Here is a 24,181-nt window from a genome sequence, read left to right as displayed (position 1 = left end):
ATCTTCTTTTACGAGAGTGAATCAAATATTAACCGGACTTTATTTTTCGAAATTTTATGGGTACAGTAAATACAATTGTGGATATACTTTATTTTTCTATATAATCTTCTTTTTTATTTACACATTTTTCCCATCGAATTGGAAGCTTTTTAATGCCGTCATCAAAGAATGAATCTGGTCGCTTCTGTAACCAATTGCGCACGAACGTGATTGGGCACTCCCATACGATATTCCGACATGTGCAGCAATTTCCGATATTGTAAGGCGGCGGTCTTCTTCAATCATCTCACGGATCGCAACAATATTTGTCTCACTGATGCTTGTCCGTGGTCGGCGTGCATGGGTCTCATTTTGCACTGACTTTCGGCCATCGGAAAATTTTTTGTGCCAGTCGTAGACTTGGGTCCTTGAAAGAGTTTTTTCAGCGAACTGTTTAGTTAGTCTTCACAAGATTTCAACAGGTTTTACGCCCTCCCGCGACAGGAATTTAATAATTATGCGTTGCTCAACAGACGTGTGCACTTCTTGCTCTGACATGATGCTACTGACAGCCGATCTGTTCTGGCGAGCCAAACCAACTTACTCCCCTCCACTTTACATCCCCACTCAACATATATCATTACTCACTTCACCTAAGAAGCGTTGAAAAGGAAAGTCCGGTTAATATTTGATTCACCCTCGTATATACTTTCCAATATTTTTCAATAGCGAGAAAATTATCTTAATCTGTCGCGCCCTTCAGCGGCATTAATTATAATTGAGATTAATTATATATTGAGATTGCGCCAACTTCATTACGCCGGTCAGCGCTTCCTGAGACCGCGCTCGATGTGGCGAGCGTCAGGGACGCCACAGACCATATATAGATTTTGATGAAACTTACATGAAAAAGCAAGCTCAGCTAAAAAATTTTCACAGTAAATGCATATTGAGTAATATTATTATGTGTTATCAAAACAATCAGTGCAATCATTTATAACTTCATATAAAAATGTGAGATCAAAAAAAAGTTTCCTGTTATGCAGATATAACATTCAATTTTATTATAGGGATTATAGACATAATCATGACAAGTATCATAATGCCCATAAATTTATTTAAATAGATTTTATGCAAGATATTGAATACATTCTTATCAATCGAAATGCTATGATTATTCTGATAAAGAGACTATGTAATAGAAATAAACTTTATGGAGACGAATTACCGCGCAATAAAATAATTTAATAATATTGACATTAACGAACTATTTACATACTCTAAAAAATAAAGCCTATTTTCTGAAATACAGTATACTATGTATACAGTAATTACAATTGTCGAATATATCTATCAAAGGATAAATATATTTATGATTAAATATATTTAAATTTAATTAATTAGATCATTATACAAAATCATATTTATGTCTTTTCATATATTTTACAATTGTAACATGTGCAGTTATAATTGAAAACAATATAAGGAAATTGGTTTTAAGTTTTCGAAACCTTTTTCTTATTGTTAAAGTAAGAATTAATTTGTAATAAAATACTATAAAATAATAATAAATTAATTAACTGCGAATTACAAATAACTTTGTTTATAATTGATTTTTCTTATTTCTTTATGATATTGACATTTCTTTATGATGCTGATTTCTTTATAATATTAAATTATAACTTATTTGTTTCTTTATTTATACAATGTTATGTATGTGCATATCTTTAACATGAGAAAGAAAAGTGTATATATAATTGTTAGTATTGTCTTCATATTCTATAGAACTTAAATTGACATAATTATTGAGATTAAGTAATTCATGTTGAATTTGAACTATAAATAAATCCATCATCCAAAAATCTGGTACAGTCTAAAAGTAGAATACGAATTAAATTAATCAAGAAAAAAAAGATGGTAACACACTTATAAAAAATCATAATCAATTGCTTCTAAACATAATTTATAATATTTTGTACAGTATAAAGTTTGAAATATAGTTTCTATTTATAAGTTTTCTATTTATAAGTTTCTATATTTAAGTGTGTCATGATTTAAAAAATTAATCGTTGTTATAATTACATAAAAAATAAATTTGTAAGATTTTTATTTGATAATTGTAGGTTAGAAGTTCTTCCTTAATAATTTTAACAATTAAGGATTAAAAGGATTTATATAAATAACACAATATGAATAACACAAATTTTAATGTGCTGACTCAGAAATGGTGTGGACCTTGCGTGTATTTTGCAAGGCGAAGCAAAGTTCACTCTCTGCGAGAGTCAAAATAAAATATATACCCGTGGATACAGTGGGTTCCACCCTTTTGTGGGGCCTCCACCTTCGAAAGATATCATCTAGCCCAAATCTATTTTTTATTTAATCAAATTTTAATTTTAATGTCTAAGGAACAACTGAACGCTTTTATATATTGGGACCTTGAATAAGTTCTCGCTGTTTTTTCGTGAAAATTAATGCTTTATTTTAAAAAAGTCGTAAAAAATATGTCACTGAAAATATTGTCCATCGCTAGCCACTACTTTTTTCCATCTTTCTGGCAGCATTTGAATTCCACGTCGGAAAAACGACACGTCTTTTGAGGCTATCCAAGAGTTGACCCATTTTTTGGCATCTTCATAAGAATGTAAGTGCTGGTCAGCCAGGCCATGTGCCATCGATCGGAACAAGTAATAATTAGAAGGGGCAATGTCTAGAATTCGGCGGGTGGGGTAGGACTTCCCATTTAAGCGTTTCCAAGTAGGTTTTCACCGGTTTTGCAACATGCGGCTGAGCGTTGTCATGTTGCAAAATCACTTTGTCGTGTCTCTGCTCGTATATCGGCCGTTTTTCCTTCAATGCTCGTCTCAAACGCATCAATTGTAGTCGAGAGCGATCTCCTGTGATGGTTTCGTTCGGTTTGAGCAGCTCATAATAAATTACACCCAGCTGATCCCACCAAATGCAGAGCAGAAGCTTCGAAGCATGGATATTCGGCTTTGCCAACGATGTTGATGTATGGCCGGGCTTATCCCATGATTTTCTACGCTTAGGGTTATCGTAGTGTATCCATTTTTCATCGCCATCACGATACGATGCAAAAAACCTTTCCTTTTCTGCCGTTGAAGCAGCTATTCACACGTGAAAAGACGCCGTTCGACGTCTCTCGGTTTCAACTCGCATGACACCCAATGTCCTTGCTTTTGAATCATTCCCAATACTTTCAAACGTTTCGAAACTGTTGTGATCAACTCCTAATGATTCTGCAAGTTCATCTAGCGTCTGACATGAGTCTTCATGAAGTAATGCCTCCAATTCTTCGTCTTCAAACTTTTTCGGTGCGCCAGAGCGTTCTTTATCTTCAACATCAAAATCATTATTTTTGAAGCGTCTAAACCAATCTCTGCATGTTGTTTCCGACAGAGCATGGTCGCCGTAAGTATCAACAAGAATTCTGTGTGCTTCAGCTGCAGATTTTTTTTGAATAAAGTAGTGCAGTAAAATTCCCCACAAATACTCTTTTTTTGGCACGAAACTCGACACGTTAACACTATGAAAAAAAAAAGTTGTTTACACTTCGGCAATGACATACACTGAATTTCAAGCTTGCTTATAGTACTTCCCTATAGATGCGTTACCATCTTAAATTACACGCACGCAGTTCTGGTAACACCATCTGTTGGAAAACAGCGAGAACTTATTCAAGGTCCCAATAAATAAAAATCGAGAATTCTGCAGAGACTACAATTCATGTTTATATTCAGGTTATATATACTATAGTTCTATCTTCACGATGTCAATAAAATTTACATTCTATTTATAATTTCTTGTGTTGATAATTTATCAACGAATCACGAGCGATGACTAAAACCATCTGAAGGTTACTCAGAAGGATGACATTATAACATATGTCAAGGTCAAGGTCATCAGAGGTTGCTCCTCTAAAGTAAATAATTATCTTGATTTGATATTTATTATAGTGATTTATTATATATATAAATTTATAAATATTATCATAAATATTATTATTTCAAACATAATATATTTGTGATATTTGTAAACAATTCGATGTTTTATAAATCTAGTTTTTTAAGAATTGTATAAAAACTGAAAATATTTTATCTGTCTCTTGATCTCCAACCGTGTTGCCAGCTTGCTTTCAAAATAATCAAAAGCTTTAAAGGAATACCTGGATTCTATAATCTCATTTTTGATAAATGCATTTATCTAAAAAAAATTTTAACAATTGTCAGGAATAAATGATCTTGTAATTGCCTCATTATCACACATTCGAAGTATGATTATAAATAGAATTAGAAAAGAAGATTATATAAAATATTATTAATGTCTTTCTCTTTGTGTTTGATCGAAAGATTGACATGACGGAATCTTGACATAGTGATTTCTCCTTTTCTCACAATATATTGGTTAACTAAGATACTTTCATTTGATAAGGACCAAATGGTCGAATCCATGGTCGAAACGTTGTGATACTGTACCAATCAATAAATTGCCAGTGTGATCGATTTAAATTACGTTCTTATATAAAATATGTTACAATATTATAGTAAAAAGTAAATTTAATATAAAAAAATTTAATTAAATATAAGTACAATGGAACAACGGTAGTAAGAGCCAGCGCAGGTTTTTTGCACATGTGTATACAGTAGTGTACTATTTTTTCGATTACATTAAATCAATTTAAGTATTTTTTCGATTACATTTAATCAATATAAATAACGCGTATGTTTATAAATAACGCAATATAAATAACGCAGCCTTTTTTGGGGCCATCTTCAGCGCAGCAAACAGAATGATAAACAATAAAAACCAAAAACAATATAACTTTCGTTAACAAGATTCATCCTGGTTAAATAATAAAAAATCGCACATAATTGTCATGTCGCAGGTCGATCCCTTCATGATTGGAAGACCAAAGAGGTATGAAAATTGGTCCATGTTAAAGTCGAAAATTAACTAAAAGTCAATAATTAAAAGGTGATCAACTCGAATACTGCATTATGTGGTAAATAGAATAGATAGGTAATAAAAAACTTATGATAAATCAATGTGCATGTAGAATATAAATAGATATCAATAAAATGGATGATATTAACGTGATAAGAGGAACAAATGTTATAATCTTCGACCGAGCTGGTAAACAACTTACAATGTACTAAAGACACGTAAATAGTCAAGACAAAATTCAAATGTTTGAAAGCTTGCTTAAAGCTGATGTATAATTGTGATGTAAGCATTCGATGCCACTCTGCACATTTAAACCATTATTTTGTCTTTTAATAAAAAGCATTTTTGATATGAAGCGCTTATGAAAAATCGGTTCATTATCCAGGACCTCAATTTCATCCCACTTAAACTCATGACTTAAACTCATGACTTATACTCAACCTGTGATCTGTAATAACAAAGCGACTCGAAGTATTTCTATTGTTAAATAGAATTCTATTGTTCAATAGTTATATGTTCAATAGTTATATGTTGTGTTCTTCGATTCTAGTGTGCAATTGTCTACCTGTTTGGCCTACATAAAATGCATTGCAATCTTTGTATTCGATCTTATACTTATACTATATTTCTCAATACGGCCATCAATGGGGGATCTTTATGACCTTTAATGAATTTGTTTAGTTTATTAACACTAAAATAAGAAATTTTACACTATCAATGTCTCTCAACATATAACTAAATTTTTCTGAGACTGATGGTAAAAAGAACACAGTAAAATATCTAACAGGTTTATCGTTATTATCATCTATGGTTTTACCTATATCATTTCATTTATAAATTAAATACTTCAAGCGCTCGTATATTGTTTGGAATATAAATTTTAACGGATAGTTATTATTTAAAAGAATCCGAACAATATAGTTAAAATTTTTTTGATGGAAGTGAGGTTGAAAAAGAGAGAAGGCTCTATCGGTCAACCCAATTATTATACCTTTCTTTTTTGACAAAGAGGGTGTTGAGGCAAAAAGTTGAGATATTTACCCGAAAAAGTTGGTGACCAATATCAAGTAACTATTGTCCAAAATCAAAGTGACATCTAGAAAATTGAGTTTGTTATTTTTCTCCACTTCTAGAGTTAATTGAATTGGATGAAGTGAATTAAAAACGTTCAAAGTATCATTCACTGACATCGAAAGGACACATAGAGCCACATCATCAATATATCTGACGTAAAATGATGCAGTAAATTTTAAATTTGCCAGAGAGCTCTGTCCTCCAAGTCCTGTAATACAATATCCGCAATAATTGGAGACAAAGGGGAGCCCATGGGAGTACCATAAATCTGTTGGTAAATATTATTATTGAAAATAAAAAATGTCGAGTTCAAAATAAATTTGATTGCTGAGATGAATTCAGGTTGAGAAATGGAACAATTATCAATAATAAAATTCCACCTCCTTTCAACCTCCTGTCAATAGCTGAATCAATGGGAATATTGGTGAAGAGAGAGATTACATCCAGAGAAATCAACGTATGCCTACCCTCAACAATTACGTCAGATAATCGTTCAACTAATTGAAAGCTATTAGCAACATGGCTACGTGTTAAAGGGAAACTCTTGACTATAATCTTGTGTAAAGAGACTACTAGATTGTATAGCGGGCTGTTCAGAGAGGAAACAATTAGTCTAAAGGGGCATTCAATTTTATGTATTTTTGAAAGGCTATAAGCCCTAGGTAAAATCCCATCGCTAGTATATAATGCTCTGTATGAAGAATTCGAAATATAATTATATTTCTTCCACCTACTTAACAAATCTCGTAACTGATTAGAGAGTTTTTTGATAGGATCTTTTTTGAGGTTGTTGTAAGTCTCTCTATCGCTTAGCATGCTTTCTATTCTTGTGATGTAACTATCCTTATCCAATGCTACTTTAAGGTTCTCTTTGTCGACTCTTGTTAACATTAAATTAAGGTTATTATTCAGAAATCTCCTTGTCTTTATATATAATTGATGAAGACTAGCGTGAATGGCAGAATATGGTGGTAGATATGATGGTAATCCCTTGATGATCCGCGAAGACCTATCTCTAATGATCATTTGCTCACCCGTAGACAAGCATCTAATATTGTTCTCAATGTTTTTAATAAATTCGGTTGTGAGTTTTGCTGGGTCTGTGAACGGTAAACTAAAATTATCTTTTAATTGGAGAAGAGATTGGATATCTTCAGGAATCGACGTGGAAGATAAATTCACAAACCAACCTTTAACGATGTTAAAGAAGTGTTGATTTTCTTTAAAACTAGTAGTTTCTATTTTAAAAGGAATTCTGTGCATTTTCCTTATTTAGAGGTTTAAGAGAAAATTTCGAATTAAGTCTTCTCCCGGTTTTTATTGCTTGATTGTGAGATGGAGTATGACAAAGATAACAGATATGCCCGGTGTCGAAACCGTTATCAATGGTATTAGTTTTTGCCAACAAATGATTGAATTTCTTATGGAATCTAATTCTTTTTCTATAACGGAAAATATGTAACGGCCCAGACTGTTTAATAAAAAATGGTTCGTAGACTGACACCGGAATGCAACGATAAATTGAACGACGTATTTTAAATAACTGAATATTCGTATATCTTGATTTATCATAAGTTTTTTATCACCTATCTATTCTATTTACCACATATTGCAGTGTTCGGGTTGATCACCTTTTAATCATTGACTTTTAGTTAATTTTCGACTTTAACATGGACCAACTTTCATACCTCTTTGGTCTTCCAATCATGGAGGGTTCGAACTTCAACATGACAATTGTGACAATGATGTGCGATTTTTTATTATTTGACCAGGATAGATCTTGTTAACGATGGAAAGTTATATTGTTTTTGGTTTTTATTGTTTATCATTCTATTTGCTGTGTTGAAGATGGCCCAAAAAAGCATCGAAACGTACACGTTATTTATATTGATTAAATGTAATCGAAAAAATATTTAAATTGATTTAATGTAATCGAAAAAATAGTACACTACTGTGTATAAACATATGCAAAAAACCTGCGCTAGCTCTTATTGCCGTTGTTTCATTACATTTATGTTTAATTAAATATGTTTTATAATAAGTCATAACAAATGTATGGAGTTCTGATTCATTAAAATTTACCTCGTCTAATTGTTTTTCAGAATACACATTGTTAATTATAACAATTAATGCTGCAATCTCATTGACTAATCTATGAGCACAAAACAATACATTTATTATAATTAATTCAATAAATTTTCATGTGCCTATGTATGTAATATATCTTTGTCTGTGAGTAATATATGTTCATTCAACAATTATTACCTGTATTTTATTTTTTGGAAGTTATTTAATATGTTTTTAAGCATGAACTTGGCATTTTTCATAATAGTTGTTTAGGATTTGCCCTAAATCGCGCATAAAATTATTACCCCCGGTCATACTAGCGCCATCCGTTTGCGCGCTATCGAACCCGCGTTCACGTACGCCGTTACTGTTTTTCAAAAATCATCCAGGATCCGCGTGATCACGCGAAATAATACACGGTCCTGGCCAATAAACAGGCTTACATATCACGCGATCTGACGTAATGATCAGGGATACGTCGAGTTCCGATCATACGATCCGTGATCAAATCTTTATCTATCGGGAGAAAGGCTTTCTCCCCGAGAGTCTTCCGTTTTCCATCATAGTGATCGGAGCGTCATACGGAGAGTAAAATTAGTGCAAATTCGAGAGTTCGCGAATCTTAACGAGCAAAGTTAAGATTCGTTTCATTAGTCTCACGCGTGTGAAATCCTTCAACCGCGAGCCTCAATCATTGTAACCGTTTCGCGAAGTAACATTGTGCGCGCCAGTAATCGTGTCCGCAGTGCACGTGAACAGTTCAAACGCGAGTGCCGGGATCTTTCGGAGCGCCTCCACTCTCGGCAAGAGGCGGAGCCTTCGTCGTACCGCAGCTCCGTTCAAGCGAACTAGGCGTCTCTCTCGCTCTCACGCGAACGGCCGACCAAGCGCCGTCTCGCTCGCTCTCAAGCGAACGGCTGATAGATCGCCGTCTCGCTCGCTCTCACGCGAACGGCCGATAGAGCGCCGTCTCGCTCACTCTCCCGCGAGCCGTGAACAGTGCGGTTTCGCGTATTCATAGATAGCCACAAGTCAGCTATCTATCTCAAAATTGGGCGAACCGACGTGTATAGTGCGGTCTCGCTTGAACTTTAGTACGAGCGGCATAACGCCGTCTCTCTCGCATTCGTGGCGAACCGACGTGTATAGTGCGGTCTCGCTCGAACTCTAGTACGAACGGCATAACGCCGTCTCTCTCGCATTCGTGGCGAGTCGCGTATAGTGCGGTCTCGCTCGAACTCTAGTACGAACGGCATAACGCCGTCTCTCTCGCATTCGTGGCGAGCCGTGAACAGTGCGGTTTCGCGTATTCATAGATAGCCACAAGTCAGCTATCTATCTCAAAATTGGGCGAACCGACGTGTATAGTGCGGTCTCGCTCGAACTCTAGTACGAGCGGCATAACGCCGTCTCTCTCGCATTCGTGGCGAGTCGCGTATAGTGCGGTCTCGCTCGAACTCTAGTACGAACGGCATAACGCCGTCTCTCTCGCATTCGTGGCGAACCGACGTGTATAGTGCGGTCTCGCTCGAACTCTAGTACGAACGGCATAACGCCGTCTCTCTCGCATTCGTGGCGAACCGACGTGTATAGTGCGGTCTCGCTCGAACTCTAGTACGAACGGCATAACGCCGTCTCTCTCGCATTCGTGGCGAGCCGTGAACTGTGCGGTTTCGCGTATTCATAGATAGCCACAAGTCAGCTATCTATCTCAAAATTGGGCGAACCGACGTGTATAGTGCGGTCTCGCTTGAACTCTAGTACGAGCGGCATAACGCCGTCTCTCTCGCATTCGTGGCGAACCGACGTGTATAGTGCGGTCTCGCTCGAACTCTAGTACGAGCGGCATAACGCCGTCTCTCTCACATTCGCGGCGAGTCGTGTATAGTGCAGTCTCGCTCGAACTCTAGTACGAGCGGCATAACGCCGTCTCTCTCGCATTCGTGGCGAGTCGTGTATAGTGCGGTCTCGCTCGAACTCTAGTACGAGCGGCATAACGCCGTCTCTCTCGCATTTGTGTCAAGTCGTGAACAGTGCGGTTCGCGCATTCGCAGATAGCAATATTCATTCTATCTATATCGGACCAGCGGACTGACGTGTATAGTGCGGTCTCGCTCAAACTCTTATCCGAGCGGCATAACGCCGTCTCGCTCGCTCTCACGCGAACGGCCGATATAGCGCCGTCTCGCTCGCTCTCACGCGAACGGCCGATATAGCGCCGTCTCACTCGCTCTCACGCGAACGGCCGATATAGCGCCGTCTCGCTCGCTCTCACGCGAACGGCTGATAGAGCGCCGTCTCGCTCGTTCTCTCGCGAACGGCTGATAGAGCGCCGTCTCGCTCGCTCTCAAGCGAACGGCCGATATAGCGCCGTCTCGCTCGATCTCGCTAACAGCTGATCGATAGCTGTCTCGCTCGCTCTCACGCGATCCGCGTAGTGGTGCGCTCTCACCCTACATCGCGTCTTGAGACCAGCAAACGTGTATCATTTTGTGACTTTAACAATAAACGGACAGTAATTCGCTCACCGGTCTTACTGTAACACATTAAGTCGCAACTGCAGATCATTTCATTCCTATCAAGTATTCCTTACGCGATCACGCACTGAGAGAGCTTGCGATACCCCCGCGGGTATGTGCCGGCAAAGTTCAATCGCGCTTACCCGGTCTTACAAAATTCGCGAATCGAAAGCGCGATCCCGAACAATAGTAAAAAGAAAAATATTAGCAATTAAAACTTCAATTGATTCTGTTGATTTAAAGCGATGCTGATAAGGTAAATTATACAAATGCATGGCAAAAATTTCTGGTAATTTTTTCTCTAAATAATTAATTATGATTTCAGAATTTTCACTGTAAACGAGACATTCTAAAATTGTATGATCCAATTCTTTCATGTATTTATCAAAAACTGTATGCCATAAAGAATCTGCCCATCGCAAACCATTACAATATGTCCATCTTTTCTGTCCGCGCAAAAATCTACAGAAATCTAGAAAAGAATATCTTCTAATGAAATTATACTAATTGTTCTAATATTACATAAATGTTGTTGTAATAATGTTTGACATAAGTTATAATTAATATCTCTAACATATGCACAATAGTCCTATAAACAATGGTGCTATAAAGAATCAAGTATCACAAAAAGAATTACTTTTGTTCAGGATTTTTCAGATACCATTGTATCAAGAGAAGCCTTTATTTTGCATGAAACATCAGATATAATACATTTCCACTTTGTGAGTTTCTGCTTTAAACATTCAAAATAATCATCGGCGTTAGTTTCGTTATGCCACAAATGTATTTCAAGTCTCCATGCTGCAAATCCAAGCTTTAATTTTGCCTAAAATTCGGCAAAAAATATAACATCTTTTTATTTCTTTCACTTTATTTACAGAGAAATAGATATAATAGATATAATAGATATAATGTGCAAATGTATACGTATTCTTATTATTAGAAAATTTTATCTTAATAAGTGTTTATTTTAATAAAATTTTATAGCATCCAATATACAAGGTGGCAGGGAATTTTTAACCTTAATGAAGTAAGGAGATAGATTGGCTCAAATTAAGAAGGAAGGATCTCTATTGTTTTGTGATTGTCGCAATAATTAACGAAAAATTAAATAAAGAAGATCGGCCAATGCGCGTGACTAGAAGCACACGATGGCGAAGGCGGTCTGACTATAACATAATGGCGGCGCGCGGCAAAGCGGTGATTGGGGAGAGGAGGTGCGATGAGTGTATAAACGCGTAGCGAAGGCTCCTCCCATCCCTAATCACCGCTTCGCCGCGCGCCGCCATTATGTTACAGTTAGACCGCCTTCGCCGTCGTGTGCTTCTAGCCACGCGCATTGGCCGATCTTCTTTATTTAATTTTTCGTTAATTATTGCGACAATCACAAAACAATAGAGATCCTTTCTTCTTAATTTGAGCCAATCTACCTCCTTATTTCGTTAAGGTCAAAAATTTCCTGCCACCCTATATATATATATATATATATATATATATATATATATATATATATTGGATGTTATAAAATTATATATATATATATAATATATATAATTTTATAGCATATATATATATATATATATATATATATATATATATACAGGGTGACCCATTTTAACTTAGGCAGCCAAATAACTCGAAAAATAAGCACACTACGAAAAAATGGTTAGAATCAAAATTTCGTCATTTCATCGTACAATGACGTTAAAATCAGCCCCCCCACCCCTCCCCCTGGGCGGTGAGGGGAGACAAGTTTGAAATCTTAAATGGGAACCCCTATTTTTCATTGCATATTCTTGTAGCTTATCTCGAGAGCTTTCCAAAACACTATAATTAAGTACCTTTTTATTAAGTACTTTTTGAGTTATAAGGCTTGAAATAATTTCTTAATTTTACATAAACCATAAAATATCTAGTAAACCATTCATTTTTCGATTATCTTACCTTCATACTTTTGTGTACAAAATAATGAGAGGAATCAATTGATGTAAAGAAAACACATAGTTGTTTCTAAGAAAAAATATGTAATTTGCAATTAACAATTCCATATTTTTTCTTAAAAACAACTGTATGTTTTCTTTATACCAATTGATTCCTCTCATTATTTTGTACATAAAAGTATGAAGGTAAGATAATCGAAAAATGAATGGTTTACTAGATATTTTATGGTTTATGTAAAATTAAGAAATTATTTCAAGCCTTATAACTCAAAAAGTACTTAATAAAAAGATACTTAATTATAGTGTTTTGGAAAGCTCTCGAGATAAGCTACAAGAATATACAATGAAAAATAGGGGTTCCCATTTAAGATTTCAAACTTGCCCCCCCTCACCGCCCAGGGGGAGGGGTGGGGGGGCTGATTTTAACGTCATTGTACGTCCCCCTTGAAATGACGAAATTTTGATTCTAACCATTTTTTCGTAGTGTGCTTATTTTTCGAGTTATTTGGCTGCCTAAGTTAAAATGGGTCACCCTGTATATACAATATTCAAATTAATCTATCATTTATTTGAATAATGATATAAATAATTTATACCACATCTAAATACCACATCTAAATACATTTATTAACACATACAAACACACATATACAGGATGTCAGGGCAATCTCTTCCCCAAAAAAAGCTCTTGCAGCTTACCTCGAAAGCTTTTCAAAACACTATAATGAAGTATTTTTTTATCGAGTACTTTTCGAAGTATAGCGGCGTGAAATAATTTCTTAATTTTTACATAAACTAATAAAATATTTAGTTAAAATATTCACGTTTCGATTATCTTTATTTTGTGCGAAAGTATTTTGTACGAAAATTATGGTAATATAATAAAAAAATGAATATTTTACTAAATATTTTATGGTTTATGTAAAATTAAGAGATTATTTCCAGCCTCATAATTCGAAAAATACTCAATAAAAAAATACTTTATTATAGTGTTTTGAAAGGTCTCGAGCTAAGCTACAAAAGCTTTATTTAGGAAGAGATTGCTCTGTATAGATATGTATCAATAATATATATATTTAGATGTGATATAACTCTGTATATATTGATACATCGATGAACTTGCTACGCGATCCTCTGTTTTCAATTGATTTAATTTAAATATGATGCATGTAACACAAATATTGATTTTAAAAATATCAAATTTGTAAATTTTCTTTATAAAACAATCATTTACAAATTCTTCTTCCAAAAAAACAAGCATTTAAAAATGGATTAATATGTTTTGTATAAAATTTAACAAAATGAAAAGTATGATTCAGTCTGTGTAAAATATTTCCAAGTTTTTATCCGCCATAAATATTTTATAACGAAGGAAAATAAATATAACGAAAATAATTGTAATTGTAATCTATAATTTTATAAAATTAAATATAAATTATATTATTTAAAATATAAATTTTACACAATATTAGTATTATAGGAAAAACGGAATACGGAAAGTCCAAAATTTATAACATATAATTATTAAATTTAAAAAAACAAGTCTTTTAAATTTATATATTTCTTTAAAATTGGATTTTGGACTTTTGACGAAGAAGGAATTATATAACTAATTTCATTTTTTAATTTTTTGCATGTATCTAATTTTTTAAGAATTATTTCACTATTATAATATGCATATATTATGAATTTACGGTATATATTACGCATTGGTTTAATAAAAAATTTGATAAAATTTATTATTATATTTACCTCGAAGTGAGGGTAAAATTCTAAGAGTACGAAAATATTCGACATAAATTCAAAAGCTTTGATCATAGGATACTATATAATGTTATATAATCTTTCTCTTTTCGCAAATAATTAATGAGTTCCCAAAATATGGAGAAATTAAGTTTCTTCTCTATTGCAAAATGGAATGCATCATCGATAATTTGCGCTCGATTAAGAATATGTATATTTTTGTATTCTTCAGAATTTAAATATTGCACAATTTTTCGCCAATTTTCGATATCATAATTGACACGATAGTATCCTATTATAAAATAAATTGCTTCGTCGATTATTAGATATAGTAGTATAGCTATGCCGGTTCTAACCCAGATCCTCTCAGGGGGGGTGAGGCGCGAGGAGAACCGCGGGGGCAGTGACGTCACGCGCGGGAAAGGAGAAACCGCGGCGCGCGGAGGGTGACGTCACCCGCGGGGAAGGAGGAACCGTGGCGTGAACGATGGACGAGGAGGTCCACGCAGTGAAGGGAGATCCACGGCGCGAGCGATGCACGAGGGGGTCCGCGCAGTGAAGAGGGATCAGCGGCGCAAGCGATGGACGAGGGAATCCGCGTGGTGAAGGGGGATCCGCGAAAAGAAGACGGTGGTGTGAGAAGGACAGCGCTACGTGTGGAAAAAGGATAGTGCTACGAGTGCGACAAGGATGACATCATCGTGGGACAAGGACGACGCATAGTGGGAGAAGGACGACGTAAAGGTAAATGAGCAACGAGTATATGAAAGAGAGAACGATAGCGCAAAACAATACGTGCGAGAGAGACAACGATAATATCGCGAGATTTGCAATTAGCGCGCGCGAAAGAGAGAACGATAGCGCGAAGACAACGCGTGCGAGAAAGAGAACGATAGCGCGAAGACGACGTGTACAAGAGAGAACGATATCGCGATACTTATCCCGTCGAAATATTGATCCTACTTTGACACTTTTAAAACTAATTTGCACCTACTTAACAGATCTATATGCTTATACGAGTGGCAATAACCTACTTTGATGATATTATACTTGTTTACTCCTGCATTGAATTTTCAAATTTGTAAATTTTGCTTTAATGCTATTTTGAAACTAAAAATGCTGTCAATATTTTGACAATTAAAGCAGGTCCTCTTTCAGTAGGAGCTAAAGTAGCACGATAGGTTCAAATAAAACCTCTATTGAAGCTTCATGCCCTACGTATACCTATGTATATCTTTTATTCTTAAAATTACATATGTTTATAAAAATAATAATAATAAAAGGCAAAAAAGACACTTTAAAATATAATTTTATTTATTTAGCTAACACTATAAAATAATTGTAATTTAATTTAACAAGACTGTAAAATAACACAAAATATAAGATGTAATAAATTGCACTTCATGTCTTATTTTACAATTGTTAAACAAAATTATAATTATTTTACAGTGTTAAGTAAATAAAGTTATATATTATACATGTTTTTTAACGTGTCTTCTCGCAAGTATTATTATTATTTTTTTATCTTATTATCTCTTATTTTATTACATCTTAATTATAATAATAAAAAATGTTGTGTGTTTATTTAAATATAATATTTATTTATTAGACACACATAATAATACTTTTATAAAATATTTACCATATACATATTTTAATATATACGATGCATATATATATATATATATATTTTTTTTTTTTTAATTTATGTATAATTATATAATAAATTTAAATAAATGTTTATAATTATTACAAATGTGTATGTGTGTGTGTAATTATAAAAATTTTTATAATTCAAATAATTTATATGAAGAAGAATTTGAAACGCAAAAAACAGTAATTAATTACAAATAAATGATTTTTTTAGATGTACATAAGAGAGTACAATTTTCTCAAAATAATGAAATTGATAACGAATATGCGCGCATGCATATTTGTACATTGTGTCGTCAAAAAAAATAAAAAAAATTAAACAAATAAAAAGATAAGAAAAATTAAAAAATTAAACAAATTTTTCTCATTCAAATTCTTTTTTATTAATAAGAAAAGCAACATATGTTTGATTATCAAAATTCATATAAATACAAGTTGTCATAAGAGTATTCATCTTAACAGCATATAAATTATTGGTTACATAACATTTATATAAAAATTGTGTAGTAGAATAATCAAATTGATCGCCTGCAGTGTTAAATACATCGTGTTTTTTAATTTCATTAATAATTGCATAATGTTGGTGACAACAATTACAAGTAAGCTGATTACAATTTGAAAGCTTAACAAAACAGTAAATGGAACCTAATTTCTCTTCATTGTTTTGATAATATCGTACTATAGATGATTCACTTTGCAGAATTCTATTATATATTTTAGATACGTACAGTTTGTTATTGTAAAGAAGTCTGAAATACTGATATATTGTAAAATTATCATAAGTTATTTCACTATTATCAAATGCATTTCGAATAATATCTGTAATTGGTTGTATTTTGTATTTACCAACACTATAACAATGTGGATATATCTGTTGTACAATCCTAACTTGTTTCTTTTTTCTCATACAAAAATTTTTAATGTTAATATTTTGCAATAATTCTAATATTCTAATCATTTTGATGAATTGATTTTGTGAATTAGCTAATTGTGTATCGATGTGACGTGTACCATGAATTAATTTTAATAATTGACCATTTAAATCTTCATATTCGTAGCATGTATAAACCCATAAGGGTCCTAATTTTTTTACACAATTCCCTAAATGTAACAATACATGAATATTTATTGAACAAAATTGAATTCCGTACATATCTTGAAATTCACGAATAAATCGTCGTAATAAATCTTGAGTCATAAAGTCTTGTATCATAAAGTCTGTAATTACATCAGAACTTAGAAGTTTTATAGCTACAACTAATCGTAAATAATGTTCGAAATAATCTGCGCGCATTATATTTTCGAAAACAGGAATAGAATAATAAAAAAAAAACACTTTAGTTCTGACGCTTTCCATTGCATTAAATCTGTAACTGAACGTGGCATGCGATGAATAAACTTCGGAGGTTTAATACTTATTAGTCGCCTATTAATAATATCTATAACTGCATATAAAGAAAATGGAGTATCCGAGTATTTTTGATCAAAAAATAATGTCATCAGTTTTTTCATTACGCCACCATCAACACAGTGCATACGATCAATTGCCATTCCATTAATAAAATCTGGCATTATTTTTGAAATGACTGTATGACCTTTTACTCCCATAAAGGGTGTGTCTGATTTTGCTCTATTAGCGAATTCAATAGATTGTTGAGATGTTCTTAAAGTTAATTCATTTTCAAATGAATAAACATGTACATGACTTCGAGGACCAATTTCAATGTGTTCACCTTTACATAAGCATGAATGACAACCGTAATCGCCATTAAATTGAATAAAATTCAAACAATCACATTTTGCAGGAAGATCGCAAGTTCCCATTAATATTATACCTTTCACAATAATAATGTTGTTATCAGGTAATGTAATTTGAATACCTTCAGCAATTTCCTGAAATGTTTTCATAAACTTATACAAAAATGTGTTCATCTGCGGTTTTTTATCATTATACCAATATCCGACAAGTAAAGTATTCTCTCTTCTTTTTCTATCTTCAAAAGGCAATTCATTAATAGTAAGATATACTCGCCAAAGACTTATTTTTGATGATTTAAAAACTGGTATATCGTCAATATACCATGTGAAAGAAATATTGTTACGATCACGAAGAAATCCATTGTTAAACCATTCTTGATATAACTGTCCATCATAAATATCCGTTATACTTCCAGGAAATTGCATTGGACGTTCAAATCGACTTTGAAGTTTATCATAAAATGAAGGCCTTGCGTACATTTCTCTTAACTGATTTGTGCAAGATAACTCGATAAAATAGGCGTTATTTTTTTGATGACACAATGGACAAATATCATTCATTGATCTTAATTCTCGATTACAAATTGTACAATAATAATGTCTAACAGCATCAGCCTCACTTAAACGAAAAAATTTTTTAAATTTATATAAACTGTTTTTTCTTAAATTTTGAAAAGGGCAATGGAATTCGATAACTGTAATAATGTCGGCAATAGATGACATCGTAAGATTATGATGTAAAAGAAGAGATAAAATTAGTGACATACTATCACCGACAGTTATTTCAGCGCCATGATATAATGGTTCATTTCGGTCATCATCGTTAATGACATTGTTAAAATCATTATCAATATTTTCATGGTCGATATTATATGTATTATCATAAATATCCGAACCATCACTTTCCTCAAAAGTTGAATTCGTATCATCCAGATCATTAGCAGAATCATAAGTCCTAAAATCGTATCTGCTATTAGTATCTACTCTTTCTTGTGAACTACTTAAATTACATTTACTTTTATAAATAATAAAGGTTTTTATTTTTATACTGTAAATGCCTTTTTAAATAAATATATATACTATTGTGTGTGTGCGTGCGTGCGTGCGTGCGTGCGTGGCGTGCGTGGTGCGTGGCGTGCGTGCGTGCGGTGCGTGCGTGGCGTGCGTGCGTGCGTGCGGTGGGCGTGCGTGCGTGCGTGCGGTGCGTGCGTGCGTGCGTGGCGTGCGTGCGTGGCGTGCGTGCGGTGCGTGCGTGGCGTGCGTGCGTGCGTGCGTGCGTGCGTGCGTGCGTGCGTGCGTGCGTGGCGTGCGTGCGTGCGTGCGTGCGTGCGGTGGCGTGCGTGCGTGCGTGGCGTGCGGTGCGTGCGTGCGTGCGTGCGTGCGTGCGTGCGTGCGTGCGTGCGTGCGTGCGTGCGTGCGTGCGTGCGTGCGGGTGCGTGCGTGCGTGCGTGCGTGCGTGCGGTGCGTGCGTGCGTGCGTGCGTGCGTGCGTGCGTGCGTGCGTGCGGGTGCGTGCGTGCGTGCGTGCGTGCGTGCGTGCGTGCGTGCGTGCGTGCGTGCGTGCGTGCGTGCGTGCGTGCGTGGCGTGCGTGCGTGCGTGCGTGCGTGCGTGCGGTGCGTGCGTGCGTGCGTGCGTGCGTGCGTGCGTGCGTGCGTGGCGTGCGTGCGTGCGTGCGTGCGTGCGTGGCGTGCGTGCGTGCGTGCGTGCGTGCGTGCGTGCGTGCGTGCGTGGTGCGTGCGTGCGTGCGTGCGTGGTCGTGCCGTGCTCGTGCGTGCGTGCGTTGCGTGCGTTGCGTGCGTGCGTGCGTGCGGTGCGTGCGTGGCGTGCGTGGCGTGCGTGCGTGCGTGCGTGCGTGGCGTGCGTGCGTGCGTGCGTGCGTGCGTGGCGTGCGTGCGTGCGTGCGTGCGTGCGTGGCGTGCGTGCGTGCGTGCCGTGCGTGCGTGCGTGGCGTGGCGTGCGTGGCGTGCGTGCGTGCGTGCCGTGCGTGCGTGCGTGCGTGCGTGCGTGGTGCGTGCGTGCGTGGCGTGCGTGCGTGCGTGCGTGCGTGCGTTGCGTGGCGTGCGTGCGTGCGTGCGTGGGCGTGCGTGCGTGCGGTGCGTGGCGTGCGTGGCGTGCGTGGCGTGGTGCGTGGCCGTGCGTGCGTGCGTGCGTGCGTGCGTGCGTGCGTGCGTGCGTGCGTGCGTGCGTGCGTGCGTGCGTGCGTGCGTGCGTGCGTGCGTGCGTGCGTGCGTGCGTGCGTGCGGTGCGTGCGTGCGTGCGTGCGTGCGTGCGTGCGTGCGTGGTGCGTGCGTGGCGTGCGTGCGTCGTGCGTGCGTGCGTGTGCGTGCGTGCGTGCGTGCGTGCGTGCGTGGCGTGCGTGCGTGCGTGCGTGCGTGCGTGCGTGCGTGCGTGCGGTGCGTGGCGTGCGTGCGTGCGTGCCGTGCGTGCGTGGCTGCGTGCGTGCGTGCGTGCGTGCGTGCGTGCGTGCGTGCGTGGTGCGTGCGTGCGTGCGTGCGGGTGCGTGCGTGCGTGCGTGCGTGCGTGCGTGCGTGCGTGCGTGCGTGCGTGCGTGCGTGCGTGCGTGCGTGCGTGCGTGCGTGCGTGCGTGCGTGCGTGCGTGCGTGCGTGCGTGCCGTGCGTGCGTGCGTGCGTGCGTGCGTGCGTGCGTGCGTGCGTGCGTGCGTGCGTGCGTGCGTGGCGTGCGTGCGTCGTCGTGCGTGCGTGCGTGCGTGCGTGCGTGCGTGCGTGCGTGCGTGCGTGCGTGCGTGCGTGCGTGCGTGCGTGCGTGCTGCGTGCGTGCGTGCGTGCGTGGTGCGTGCGTGCGTGCGTGCGTGCGTGCGTGCGTGCGTGCGTGCGTGCGTGCGTGCGTGCGTGCGTGCGTGCGTGCGTGCGTGCGTGCGTGCGTGCGTGCGTGCGTGCGTGCGTGCGTGCGTGCGTGCGTGCGTGCGTGCGTGCGTGCGTGCGTGCGTGCGTGCGTGCGTGCGTGCGTGCGTGCGTGCGTGCCGTGCGTGCGTGCGTGCGTGCGTGCGTGCGTGCCGTGCGTGCGTGCGTGCGTGCGTGCGTGCGTGCGTGCGTGCGTGCGTGCGTGCGTGCGTGCGTGCGTGCGTGCGTGCGTGCGTGCGTGCGTGCGTGCGTGCGTGCGTGCGTGCGTGGCGTGCGTGCCGTGCGTGCGTGCGTGCGGTGCGTGCGTGCGTGCGTGCGTGCGTGCGTGCGTGCGTGCGTGCGTGCGTGCGTGCGTGCGTGCGTGCGTGCGTGCGTGCGTGCGTGCGTGCGTGCGTGCGTGCGTGCGTGCGTGCGTGCGTGCGTGCTGTGCGGCGTGCGTNAAATATAATAATTTTTAAAATATTTATTACTTATTTTATTTTAGATATCGTTATTTTTAATTTAATACGTATATTTTTTTTATTTATTATCCATCTAAGTTATATGCCCAAACTATGCTAAAATCGAGTGTGTTCATATCTTACAGCATCCAAAAAAGCCACCTGGTGCCACCTGAGAGTTTCATAAACAGTGGCAAAATGCAGAGAGACACAAAAGCAAATACATAAAGTAGCAGCTGTATCGGAATACCTTCGCATAATATGGAGGAACAATACATGAAGATAGAAAACAAAATCCGTATCTACATGTGTATAACCTAGCGGAAATAGCACATATGCAACATACGCAACATATGCAGCCGAAACAAGAACAGAGACAGCAAAGACAAAATCTATGTTAGGGAATTATGGAAGTAAAGACATTACGATCGATACTGGGCTATTAGTATTTAAGACAAACACCAGATTAATCCAAAAAGGCAAGTCGAAATTCAAAACATTGTAAGATGAAACAGGGAGAGAAGATGAAAATGGAAGGACCATGTGGATAGAATAGACGATGAAGAATCGTAAAATGGGCAAAAAAACGCAGGCACCCTAAACACGAAGATCACCGGGATCACTTATGAAACAATGAAAAAGACAGTTAGACTTTCATAAGAGCAGTCCCGATGGACTAAGAAGCCGGGAGTTGAGAACAAGATATAATCCTATTAAGAAGAAGAAGAAACATTTAACGAATTATTTAAATTTAAGAATAAAATATAGCTGATATTGATGAAATATAGCACAAATTATTGTAGTCCATTATTGGTTAATTATTGTAGAGCTAATCTTCCTCAGCAAGAACACAAATTTTCTTGATATTCTTAACGATATATTTTGAAACAGGTTCTATTCCAATGAAATGAGAAGGATTCCTCATATGTTTTATTATAAAATAGGAATAAAACAATGTAAGATGACATGAAAAAGAGGATCAAAGCTGCGTGTAACAACATTCCATTTGATGTACTACGTACTGTTAAACATTTTGAACGCCGTATTCAACATTGCCAACAAGTCAACGATACAACCTTTGAATACCTGAATCAATTGAATTTTGACAAAGACTTTTTCTGTGATTTTTATTAAATACCAGTGAAAAATATAAACGATTTGCATCAAAGAATTGTACAAAAATGCAGAACTATTCCTGAAAAAACTTTTCAAAATATTCGTTCAGAATTTGAGAATTTATATTATTGCTTAAAAAGCAATAATATGGAGATTTTGATCATTTGTTATAATAAATGATTAAATAAATTCTACTCCAAATTGTATCTTTGTATGTAATAAACATTTTTAACATCTAAAACTCCCAAGTGCGATTTCTCAAAAAATATTCACTTAAATAAAAAAAAGAAAGACAATTGTATAGAGAATCAAAATACTTTCAAAATGATATACCATTTGATCCCTATTGCCATTTAAAATTTTTGAAGGACTATCCTGACGAAGAGAATGAAAAAATTTCGTTACATTTAATATACTTAAATGTCTCCCTCGGAAACAAAATTTTCGTCCTTTGGCATTTTTTGCAAAAAATAGTTACATAAAAATAGTTAAATAGTAATCATAACGGGAAATAAACGGGTGGAAAGTTTTAAAATGAACATCCTATATATGAAATTATACAATAATGGATTGTATAGTTTTGCGCTGAAAACGCGCAATATGGAGTAAACGTCGTTTTATGTAAAAAGTTGAAAACCCATGCGAAACATTGAATTTATTTTGGGGAAATATACATAAACTACGCTCTCAGCAAGAAGTAAGATGCAGAATAAACTTTCTTTTCTCTTGCAAAGTATATGCATGGATACAGTGGATTCCCTCTTCCCTACAGGGGGATAGCACTTCCGGAAAATAACCTAACCCAAACCTATTTCTGATTTAAAACAAATATAATTTAATCGTCAAGGTCATATGAAGTTTAATTTTTTTTTAATGGAACTTCCTACTTTTCATTGCATATTCTTAATGTACTTGACTCGAAAGTTTTCTAAAACACTATATTAAAGTATTTTTTCTTGTTAAGCACTTTTCAAATTATGAAGCTTGAAATAATTTTATAAACTATAAAATATCTCGTAAAATATTCATTTTTTGATAATATTACCTGAACTTTTATGTACAAAATAATGAAAAGAATCAATTGGTAAAAAAAACACATAATTATTTTTAAGAAAAAATATGTAATTTGCTATTATCAGTTACAAATTTTTTTTAAATAACTATGTGTTTTCTAATATGGTTACCTTTTGGTTGAAAATGTGTGCACGCGCGCGCGCGCGCGTGCGTGTGGGTGGGTGTGGGTGTGAGTGTGGTGGTGAGTGAGTGAGTGTGTGTGTGTGTGTGTGTGTGTGTGTGTGTGTGTGTGTGTGTGTGTGTGTGTGTGTGTGTGTGTGTGTGTGTGTGTGTGTGTGTGTACGCGCACGCGTGTATGATAAATATAATACAAATACATATACAGGGTCTACCAAAAGTGTGGAAACCCCTAAATATCTCGGAAAATATACGTTTTACAGAAAAGTGTTTCCAACAAAGTTGTAGGGTTTAGGAAGATCTATATACTGATTCTATCAGTTTGACCTTGGATGGCGTCGTCAAGGTCAGGTCAAGGTCACATTGACTTTTTTAAATGACACCCCCTACATTTGATTGCATATTCTTATAGCTTAATTCAAGAGCTTTCCCAAAACACTATAATAATGTTCATTTTTATTAAGTACTTTGCGAGTTATGAGGGTTGAATGATAGATTAGCGCCGGTATTAACATTATCCAAGGTGTACTACATGGAGGTTACTCGCTCGGATTTGCATCTGTTGTGTGTGTGATCCAGCTAACTAAGGCAAGATCGATTCCTCAACATATCCTCATATTTCGCTGAAGTCAAATTGCCAAAAAATTGCTCCATAAAACGTGTATGAAACGTCTCGTTAGTTCCTTCATTTACCGCTATGTGACGCACTACATGCAGTCTAACTCGCATTTAAAATTCAACTAAGAATGTATAAAGCTATCAAAGAACGAGCACCTTCTAACTTCAGCTTTGAGCAAGCAGAAATTAATTGTTATCGTCCAAATACAACGTACGATTAATTAAAATTAAACGTTTTAAAAATGGCTGGCGACTT

At 37.1% G+C, this 24,181-nt stretch overlaps 1 protein-coding gene across 1 annotated transcript in view; it reads right to left on the bottom strand.

Annotated features, from left to right (window-relative positions):
- Positions 1-2,673: 2,673 nt before the first annotated feature.
- Positions 2,674-24,181, bottom strand: part of LOC105250006 — a 119,334-nt gene continuing 97,826 nt past the window's right edge. Inside the window, exons 7-10 of the mRNA XM_025414112.1 lie at positions 6,753-7,066; positions 5,986-6,226; positions 3,198-3,526; positions 2,674-3,107 (exon numbers count right to left, since the gene is read on the bottom strand). Coding sequence (XP_025269897.1) covers positions 2,674-3,107; positions 3,198-3,526; positions 5,986-6,226; positions 6,753-7,066 — 1,318 coding nt within the window. The remainder of the gene's footprint in view (positions 3,108-3,197; positions 3,527-5,985; positions 6,227-6,752; positions 7,067-24,181) is intronic.

This window comes from Camponotus floridanus, unplaced genomic scaffold, assembly GCF_003227725.1.
Source record: "Camponotus floridanus strain SB8 unplaced genomic scaffold, Cflo_v7.5 scaffold110, whole genome shotgun sequence".
NCBI lineage: Eukaryota > Metazoa > Arthropoda > Insecta > Hymenoptera > Formicidae > Camponotus > Camponotus floridanus.
The sequence above is the reverse complement of the archived record's forward strand: the minus strand, read 5'-3'. Positions and strand labels throughout refer to the sequence as shown.